The following is a 10,725-nucleotide window of genomic DNA, read 5'->3' as shown; positions in this document are numbered from 1 at the left end:
CAGACACCAGTCCGTGTCTCAGTGACTTAGGTGTCTGCAGACGGATAGGGCTTAAGGTGATCTAAACAGATAACTTGCCTGCCCTTCAGGATGTTGTGCCTAGCCCTCTAAATGCTCCCTAGGAGAAAGACAGTTGCTAATGACGCCGGCTCCCTTTTGACTTCGCAGACGAAGGAAGACCAGATCCAGGTGATAGGCAATCTCAAGAACATCTCCATGGCATCCAGCAAGCTGCTGTTAGCTGCCAAGTCTCTCTCCGTAGATCCAGGAGCGCCTAATGCAAAAAACCTTCTGGCTGCAGCGGCGAGGTAAGAATGCGACGGTGCTCAAGCAGTGCCTGCGCGGCTTCAAGGAGGCACCGGCCCCCACTACCCATGCGGGACAAGGAATCGGTGCTGCCCTCCTGTTGTTGAGGTAGAGTCCGAGTGACGGGGCCTGGGCTCTTCCTTAAACTGTCTCATTCCCATGACTCCTGTTTCCTCCCTGCTCGTACAGCAGGGCTCGCCTAGGCTTTGGCCTCTGTGGGCTTGTAAACAAGAAGATGGAAGTAGATTTCTCTTTAGATGGTCTTACAGCTTTCAGTGTATGCAAAGCACCATGTGCTTGTTGAGAAGGAAATCAGAAAACACTGCGAAATGAAGAGAGCAGTGCCCCAGAGCCATTCCGCAGGCATTTAGGAAGCACCTATGTGGCCTGTGGCGCCAGCTGGTGTCTGAATGAGCTCTGCGTGTTCCATCTGTCACGTGTGGAAGGGCTCCAGTGCAGGATGCACAGGGTGGCTGGCGGTGGGAGCAAGTTGCTTTGAGCTCGTTGAAAACGTGCATCTGAGTTGGGCATGATTTCGCAGTCATCCTTTCCTGTGGCTCTCTCCTGGGGAAGTAGCACTGTTTCTTCTCCCGCCCACCGCCCTGGCACTTTCCATCAATAAGGAACAGTTGAGTTCTGGTTAGTGCAGCAGCGGCAGTGACAACCAGGATGAGAGGGGGGTCTCAGGAGGTCTTTGTGGGGTGCAGATTGCTCCTGTTGCCTGGCCGGTCTGAACTTAGAGACTGAACCGCGTCGCCCTTAGCTGTCTGGTGCTGACAGCCATCTCCTGGCTCCTCTCGGCTGCCAGTGATGTTGGTTTTTATTTCAGTGTGGTGCAGGGTCAGGCACCATCAGAGTGGTTCCCCTGCGAGCCCTAGAGTTCCTCCTGTGTAGTCACAGGTGATGTGTGTGAGCTGCAAACGACAGCGAGCCACTAGGGGCCTGGAAAATTGTCTTCCCACGTCCCCTCTTCTCAGGCTTGCTTAGTGATGCATGTGTCCCCACATGGTGGATGAGATCTCGATCGGTTCCAGGTATCTGGACTGACTCAGATGGCTCTCATTGTCTTCATTTTTTTTTTTTTTCATCACTTTCAAACATGTTGCTCACTTGCCGAAACTGCAGGTAGAAGGGGAGAATATGACCTGGCCTTTTAAAAGCCATGTGTCATTGCTGGGGAACTTGTGGTGCTGGAGTGTGACTCCAGGCCTCTGCAGGCCCCCTGGTGGTGGCACAGGTGACAGCACCTGGAGCCCAGGCGGGGCTCTGTCAAGGCTATGAGCAGCTGAGGGAGTTATGGCCTGAGGGTTGTTTTTTGTTTGTTTGTTTTAATGTATTTTTGTACAGGGTCTCACCACATAGAAGGGCTCGTAGTGATCCTCCTGTTGTCAGCCTCCCAAGCGCTGGGATTAGAGGCTGCGCCACCACACCATCTCAGTTGCCATCTCAGCGCACCCCAGGGCCGGGATCGAACCCAGGTCTCTGCGCCTGCCTAAGTAGGCACTTTAGTCCACTGAGCTATCTGGTTGGCCCTTGAGGGTTTTACTGCCAGGCAAGCCTTGAGAATTCCTCTTATGAAAATAATTGTCTGATGTAGGCCTGGTGCAAGAAGGTTCTGGCGTTTCCTCCCAGTTTCTTGGCACCTTTTAGCAACTTCGGATCCCTGGAGTGCTTTCCCCAGGCAGTTTCAGCCTGGCTGGGCAGGTCAGGCTAGCTCCTGCTGGGATGCAAAGCGCTGCTGGGGCGGGGTTCAGCGGAACCGGGGATTGAACTCAGGCCCTTGTACTTGCCAGGGAAGCGCTTATTACTGAGCCATCTCCCCGGCCCCCCTCATGCTCTTATTCTCCCTGGAGTCCCTTACTGGGGTGTTTGTTGTGCCTGTCCCCACCTCAGCCCGGCCCTGTTGCTGTCAGTAGTCTCAAACCCCTGCTCTTTACAGTCTCTGCAACTTTCTTGCTGTGAGAAAGGAGGTTTGCCTCTGAAGAAAAACCGAAGTATGTCTTTCCTTAAAGCTCAGTTCAGCCTCCAAGCCTAAGGCCCCACGGGGACCCCCGAGTCCTGGCATGCGCTGCCCGGAAGAGGAAGCGGTGTCCTGTCTTGAATCCAGCTGATCTTCCTCCTGCTTAACCAGTGAGGCGCTAAGTTGGATGCGGACAGAGACCCTTAGCCGTTGGGCCGCCTTTCCCCGCCAGGCACTGGCCTGATGTCCTGTGAGTATAGCAAAAGAAACCCCAAATGAGCCCTGCCAGTGAGCACCTTCACCGGCCAGTGGTGCCCACGCCGTTGCCACATGAACCAGAGAGACTACCAGGCTGCTTCTGGCTGCCCTGATGTCTCCAGAGGTCTCCCTTGGAGCCTCCATGGGCTCCTCTCCCTTTTGGTGGTTCTTTGAGGTTCCTGCTGAGCAGGCTTCCTCCCCTCTTCCGAGACTGGGAGAAAGGATGATTAGCAAGGAGCAGGAAGCCCAGGCTTCTGCTGTGTGAAGCAGAGAGCATCAGCGGGGACCCTGCTGTCATCCCGAGTGTTCCCTCCCCTTCATCTCAACCATCCTTCTGTCGGTCCCCACCGAGCTCTTCCCTTGCACTGAGGGAGTTTTTTCCGTGTGCTCTGTGACTCCCTCCATTCTTTGAGCCTCTTGTTCCGCCTGGAGTCTTGTGCTCCCTGCTGTTGTGTCGTGACACCCGCTCTCTTGGGTGCCACTTCTTCATGTCCTGAGTCTCATTGTCTTCCTTCTCCAACTACGCTGCAAGCAGGCTGCCATCCCGGGAGACTGAGGTGTGTTATTCTTCTGGCTCCATTCCTTGGGCATAACCAGAGCCTGGAAAGCCTTGGCGGATTGGATCAGCTCTTCTCTGAAGACCTTTTCCCCTCTGGCAGGGAGCCCTTACCCTGCTGGCTTTCTTCTCCAAGCGTCTTGGGAGGTGATCTCTTTTGCTTCATAGACGCTGAACAGCATCGAGTGTCCTGCCACTCCCCAGCTCCACATGTACCTAAAAGACGCAGCCAAAGCTGTCCAACTGTGCTGGATCGGTTCAGTATCTCTGGACACTAAGTGGCCTTTAGTTTAGAAAGCCCCCTTTAACCCCTGGGGTTTAAAACCTCCCAGTTTTAAAAATATGCATAGACAAAGAATAAGTTGTGTCTAGCTACGTTTGGGGGTGCATACCTATAATCCCAATATTCTGGGAGGCTGAGGCAGAGGATGGCAAATTCAAGCCCAACCTGAGCAATTCAGTGACTCAGCAAGACTCTGTCTCAAAGTAAAAAAGGGCAGAGGGTCAGAGGGTGACTCCGTGCGAGGCTGTGGGCCAGAAGCTTAGGACTGGGGGAAGCATTAATCTATAAATTGAAGTTACTGTCTTTTAACCTTTTAATCAAATCTTTAAAAATACTTTGAACTTTAAAAAAAAAAATTGTGGAAAAAGTAAGAATAACTAAATCGGGCATAGTTGATTTTACATAGAATGCAGCCCCTACTAATGTTCATCATTTTTAAGTTACAGAGTAAATTGACCAAATTATACCTTCTTAGTTGTACCACATTTCTTCCTTAAAAAGTAACATTATGTACTCACTTTTCACATTCTGTATGTGTCCTTTTGTTGGTTTTCTGTGCATACACATATGCTTAGTTTTACAGCCCTGGGCTTATACTATTTATACTACTTTGTAAATTGTGTGATAATTACTTATCTTGGATAGCCTGTGACAATAATAAGAGGCACATTATGACTTTTAATGGCCCCCAAACTGTTGGGAAATGTAGGTTTGTTTAATCAGGCCTTTACTGGTTTGAGTTACTGTAGTTTAAAACATAAAAATGCTATATTTCATTGTCAAGTATATATAATCATTTGACTCTGGCCCACTTAGTTGATTGTTTGTCTGTGTAATCTGGACTCTTAGGATGAGTTACGAGGATCTTCACTAATGCTGGTTGGTTGTGAATCCATCCGCCGAGGGACTCATTTAGACCCAGATGCCTTGCTGACGTTCTTACAGATAATCCAATCTACAGAATGTTGAAAGAATAGGAAACCTGGCCACTTTCCCACAACTGTGTATGCTCTGGATCCCCCAATTATAAACATTTAGATTTTCAATGGGAAAATCCTTACATAAAAACTAAGGTTAAAAACAATAATAATAAACAGCAGTCACATTTATGGAGAAAGAAGTGGGCAGCGTCTGTGACATGTGGAAATCCATTCCAGATGGTCACTTGTTGCAGGGGAGGGCATTTGCCACCTACAGCGGTGAGGTCACCAGTCTGTCCCCTCTGAGGTGGGCCTGGAGACTGCTCTGAAGAACTCAGCACAGTCTGACTGCGTGAAGATGCATCCGCTCTGTATGTCATGGACCGGGCCTACCAGTTGTGAGAGCCAGGAACATCTTGCAGTCTCCATTGTTTCTGTTCTGTTTCATACCACAGAGAATGCAGGGCTCTGGGTGACATCCTAGTGCACCTCCCGCATAAACCAGCCACCAGAGTCGAACTCATAAAAACTACTTTGGGATTCTTTCTTGAATTCCAAAGCGTTTTCCTTCTTCCCATCACCCTAGCTGTATTTAAAATGGAAAGCCGTACTGCGTCACCCCGGCAGGCCGACTGCCCTTGTGTCCCAGCAGCAGCATGTAACGTCTCATTTGATATTCTGTAGGACACTGTGAAGTCAGTTTAATAAAATGAGCAGTCTTCTTCTCTATTAGACGGTGTTCGTGATCAACGGTGGTGTGCACACTATTTGTGTCTTGTTTGTCTTAAGTCACCTGTGAGCTGAGGTAGTTAGGAAACGGGACTAGAAGTCAGCACCTTCCTGGGCCTGCACCAAGGGCCATGGATCTGGCTTCGGGTGGCCTGGGTGGACACGGCCTTCAGCCTTGTTTCTGCACCTTATCTGTAGCCTCCCCCCACGTTTTCTCTCTCACATTTACTTTTATAAAACACAAGTTCTTTTTTAACTGACATGTCATAGTGTGCGCATTCTTTGGATTCAGTGTGATAATTTAACACATGCGCAATGTCTAATGATAAAATCAGCGTATCTGTTTCCTCAGACAATGATAATTTCTGTGCTTAGGGTTTATTCTCACCCAACAGTAACCAAGAATGTGATCTTGGTGAAAGGCTAGATGGGTCCACAGAACAGCACTGAGTCTAGCAGCAGGACCATGTGAAAGTTCATTGTCAGTAAAGCTGACTAAGCAGTTGAGGGCAGAAAGAAATCTTTTCAGCAGGTGGGGCTGGAGCAGTTGGACTCCATGTAAAGAAAAGATGTTTCAGCCCACGTCGCATATCTTACCAAAAAAATTCAAAATGAGCATCACTTTCTGCATTATCCAAGGGTGAAGTTCTTGTGGTATAGGGAAGACTCTAGGCTGCTTCTGAAAGCCTAGAAACACACATGAAATCATGCAGCAGGCACTTATGTACCCCTCGGCATGTTAACGCAGAAAAGATAGCTATTTGAAGGAATTTGGGAAAGCCACTCAGAGCATTTAGACAGAATTCGCTGAGAAAGAGATTTCGAAGTTGTAGGCACCTTTTGCTCCTTGTCTTCAGTTGCAGAAATGTCCAGTATGAGCTGGGCATTGTGGTGCACATCTGTAACTCCCGGTCCTTCGAAGGCTGAGGCAGGAGGTTTATAAGTTCAAAGATGGTGTAGGGAACATGCTGAGACCCTGATGTTAAAATAAAAATTTTTTAAAAGACTGAAGATGTAAGTCAGTGCGTGTTCAATCCTGAACACTAGCCCCCACCCCAGTACCAAATATGCCAAGCTCTCTAAAACACCCTTGCTTAGGTCATCTTAATCACCCATATAAGCTTTTTTTTCCTTCAATTTCTTATTTATCTATCTATTTATTTATTTATTTATTTATTTATTTATTTATTTGGTACAGGGTCTCACTACACAACTCAGACTTGTAGAGATCCTCCTGTCTCAGCCTCCCGAGCACTGGGATTACAGGCATGCACTAGCACACCCAGTTTCAGTAGCTGGCACTGTGTGCCCAGGTTTCCAGGGCCCGCACAGCATATGGTAGAGAATCGAACCCCAGTCCTTGCGCTTGCCAGGCAGGTGCTTAGACCGCCGAGCTATCTCCCCAGGCCTGTATACACTTTTTAAGAAAGGAGCTTGCGAGCAGTGGTGGTAGGAAACCCTTGCGGTTTGGGAGTGCTTTCTTAGACGTGCATCAAAAACCAGTCCTCAGTGAACTAGTAGTGCCTGTGAGGAGAGATCCAGTGACTGATGGAGAAAGGTCGGGTTTCTCGTTTTGTCTGTCCTGAGTATGAATTTGGGGTTCTTTCGGGCCTGTGAGAGTGGGCTCATGGAGACCCCCTAGGTGCTGACTTAAATTGTGTCTTTGGTGGACCTGCTAAGCACCATGAGAGAAATGACTAGAGTCTGTAAAAGAAGCCAACATGTCACCGTCTTCCCGTTGCAGGGCAGTGACCGAGAGCATCAACCAGCTGATCACGCTGTGCACCCAGCAGGCCCCAGGCCAGAAGGAGTGTGACAACGCCCTGCGGGAACTCGAGGTGGGTCCCTCCCTGCAGGCGCTGCTGAGGACCAGACCGAGGCTGTGCCCCTGTGCTTCCAGCCTCTGTCCTTGTGTCTGTGCCTCTCCTGAGAGAATGCTGGAGACAAAGATCCAGTCTAGGTAGGAACCGGAGAAGGCTGGATCTGCAGGGATTGCTGTCCTGGCTTCCGTTTGCCCCACAGCCTAGCATTTCTTTTGTGAAAGGACGCTGTATTTTAAACAGGAAAAGACCTGTGCTTTGGGTGTGGGCTGCGGATCTCAGTCTTGGCCTCACTGGAAAGATGATTCTGGTGCGTTCAGGAGAACAGAAGCTGAGACAAGTGTCACAAACAGTTTTCTCGTCTGTTTCGTTCTGTAACGTAGGGACCAGAGAGGACCAAGAATGACACCAGAATCAAGGAGGCTGGGGGGTCTTCGTGGCCTCAGTCTTAATTGAGGGTACTTTTCAGTTTATCCTCAGTCATGGATTTATAATTAAAAGCTCCATGAATGCTGAAAACGTGGGTGTGCTCAAACAAAACCAGTGTGGCCACTGGAATGCAAAGCGGGCCTCACCAGGGGAGCCTGCCCTCACCAGTGGATTGGTTATCCCCGGTGCTCCTTCGGCTCTGGGTCCGTTGGCTTGGGTCAGGCACTGTGGGAAAGCCCAGGCAGCTTCTGAAGTGTTTGTCTGAGGCCATCTGACAGTGGTGGCAGGCCATGGTGCCCAGCTGGAAGTGAGGACAGGTTTGTCCTTACATGGCTGAAGGCAGTGTGTCCTACATGGGCCCCGTCACTGCCCTAGTCTGCTCTGTTCCCCTTTGCCATTGATTGCACAAGGTCTGCTGGGGGAGACGCACTCGGTGCTGTGCTGCTTTCGTTGCCAAAGTTACAGCTGCCTCATGATCTCTGACACTAAAACAATGTTGCTCATCCTAGCCAGGGAGTGACATGGGGTCTTTATGGAAATGGGCGCCTTCTTTCACTCCCCTTTGCTTTGGCATCGTTAACTGGAGAGCGCCACGGTTCCCATTACTTTCCTCTCCTGCGTGCCTCAGGCATGCTCTTCTGTGGGCTGTGCTGGGTCCTCATGCTTGGTCTCTGGGTAGGGAAGGCTGAGCACATCCATCCCCAGGCTCTGTCCCCTCCACGGCCCCCGCGCAGCTGATGAGCAGCAGGGAAGCTGGTGATGACTTTCAGTGCTTCAGGGACAGAGATAACTGGCTGTATCCATTTCCTTCACGGGGACCCAGTCAAGCATGGGCATCTTCCTCTTGTCCTTTGAGAAATAAAAACAGAACGAGCCCTCCCAATGGACGTCCTTGCAGAATTACCACCACCTTTCATGCCTTCTCCTTAGAAGGTTCCCAAATGCACATACTGGAGGTTCTTATTAGTTATGAAGAAATGAGTGAGTGGGTCCTTGGGATCTAAACTCCTTCGAGCTCTCCAGCAGAGAAATTACGTTAATTTACCATGAACATATTGCCTTGCATTAAGATTTCTTTAAAACAAAAGAAAATGGCGAACTCATTCTGTAGATGCTGTGGTTCTCCAGAACTGAAACGAGGTTTTCACCTCTGCAAAGCTAACCTGAAATGACCCCTGCCCCGGTCAGTCCTGGCCGAGTAGAAGTCCATGTGATCTAAGGTCTTCCTACAGTCCCAGTACATGACCAGTTCTTCCTGGAGTCCTCAATGGTGAGGGCAGGCTGGTGGCTGGCATTCTGTGGTGAGTCTCTTTTGCTGCATTCCTGTAGTTGACGTTTTAAGTTGTGTTCTGCTTTGCAGACTGTCAAGGGGATGTTGGACAACCCTAATGAGCCTGTTAGTGACCTGTCTTACTTTGACTGCATCGAGAGCGTGATGGAAAACTCCAAGGTAAGCCCAGAAGCCCAAGCTGCTTTTCAGTATGGGGCAGGGTTGACGTGGGCTTCACAGGCATCGACCAGCGGCCGCTGTGTGGTGTAAAGCCTTGGGGTGGATCCCTTTGCTGGGGCCTCTCGAGCCTTCTGCTGTATCAGAGTCCTTTGGAGGGTCTACTACACGCCATTTGCTAGCCTCCACCTCCAGGTTTCTGATGGGTAAATCTGAGTTATGCATTCCTCAGAAGCGCCAGGTTTCAGCCCTGTTTTCTGGGAAGAATACAGCTTTATCCCTTGTGTTCATTTTGATGGGGAAAGCCTACAAAGACTCCTTAGTGCAACAGGAGGTCGAGGGGGGAATCGTCTCTTGTGAAACACTGTCAGTGTCTTCTGAGGAAATCTCAAAATCAGAAAGTGACCATGACATATTGGTGAAAGAAATGGATACTGAGCTGTTGCCTTCTAGCTTTGCACCTGGATGCTTATGTGTATCACTTTCACATTAGTGTTGGGGAAGTACAGGCACTGGTGACATCAGGAAGGCTTGGTTTGTGTTGTGCAAGACTAGAAGTTCCTCAGTCCAGCATCTTTGTAGCATAATGGATTGATGGGGTATGGGAGTACGTGTGTTTCATATGCTCAGATCTCAAGAAAGGGTTTATTCTTAAAGAAGAATGCAGAGTGAGGAGTAAGGTAGAATGTCAGTGTATCTGATCTGCTACACAGAATGTAGGAGACACTTCCAGGTCCTCGTCTCGGTCCAAGAAGCCAATATTTGTAATCCCAAAGTTACGTTTTTGGAATCCCATCAAGTTGATTCCAATTTACCACTTATAATGCAACCCTCGGTGAAAATAAAGACACTAAATTATATCTTTAATCATCGGGGAGTCAAGGGGCTCTAAGTCCAGCCATGAAGATGGCTTTCTGGAACCAAGAGCGTGACCCAGGGCCTCACCCGGTTTTTATTCAGTGGGGGAGTGGCTTGAGGAAGACTGACTGAGAATTGTGGGAAGTAGGTGATCATTGTGAGCTGAGTTAAGTGGGTCACCTAAATTTACCTCTGCGATATGCAGAGAGAGTAATCTGCGTTATATAGTATCTAATGTTTTGGTAAGTCTGGTGCTTCAGCTTTGGTGTAGCCTTTCAAGCCCCAGGAAGTCACGGCCTCTGTCTCGAGGCTCGATCCCAGCTGGCGCTGTGGAGCATTAGCTCTACCGTCCTGTCTCGACCCGGCTCACATTAAAGAGCAGCAGGTGTAGGTTACCAGGGAAACACACATGCCACCTTCAAAGACTATCACCAGCACTTCAGCTAGACCACTACACATTGCTTAAGGCCAACTGAAGGATACACAGCAGTCCTGGCCAGCTCTGTGCATAACAGTACGAGGAAATAGGGTCAGGCTCAGTCAAGATGGAGACAGTCGCTCTTCTTTCAAGGAGAGCTGCTCAGGTGAATGCCCCCAAAAACTCCACTAAAAGACTACTACATTTGATAAATTCAGTAGCATGGCTAGATACATAGTCAACACTCAAAAACCAATAGCCTTCCTGTATGTGATGACAGACTCACTGAGAAATTAGGTAAACAACAGCTTTCACAATGGCATCCAAAACATGACATACCTAGGAATCAATCTAAGAAAGGATGTGAAAGAGCTCTACATTGAAAAATACAGTGCTGTGGAAAAGGACGTTGAAGAGGATATCAGAAAATGGAAAGATACCCCTTGCTTTTGGTAGGCAGAACCAGTATATTGAAAATGGCCATACTTCCAAAACCATTATACAGATTTAGTACAACTCTGATCAAAATTCCAACAGCATATCTCACAGAATTAGAGAAAACAATCTTAAAAGTCATCTGGAATCAGAAAAGTCCTAAAATACCAAAGGCAGTTCTGAGCAACAAAGTCAAGGCGGTGGCCATCACAATCCCTGACTTGAAATTATGTTACAAAGCTCCTGTGATAAAAGCAGAAACATGGTGCCAGGGGAAGGGGACAGGCCCTAAGGTCAGTGGGACAG

At 48.9% G+C, this 10,725-nt stretch overlaps 1 protein-coding gene across 10 annotated transcripts in view; it reads left to right on the top strand.

Annotated features, from left to right (window-relative positions):
* Tln2 (talin 2) overlaps positions 1-10,725 on the top strand; it is a 433,269-nt gene that overhangs the window by 336,727 nt on the left and 85,817 nt on the right. For all 10 annotated transcript variants that reach the window (XM_004628856.2, XM_023712443.1, XM_023712434.1 and 7 more), the window contains 3 exons: positions 169-308; positions 6,757-6,850; positions 8,622-8,711. In XM_004628856.2, the coding sequence (XP_004628913.1) occupies positions 169-308; positions 6,757-6,850; positions 8,622-8,711 (324 nt within the window). The remainder of the gene's footprint in view (positions 1-168; positions 309-6,756; positions 6,851-8,621; positions 8,712-10,725) is intronic.

Source organism: Octodon degus, unplaced genomic scaffold (assembly GCF_000260255.1).
Source record: "Octodon degus isolate 3935 unplaced genomic scaffold, OctDeg1.0 scaffold00026, whole genome shotgun sequence".
In the NCBI taxonomy this organism is placed as follows: domain Eukaryota; kingdom Metazoa; phylum Chordata; class Mammalia; order Rodentia; family Octodontidae; genus Octodon; species Octodon degus.
The sequence above is the reverse complement of the archived record's forward strand: the minus strand, read 5'-3'. Positions and strand labels throughout refer to the sequence as shown.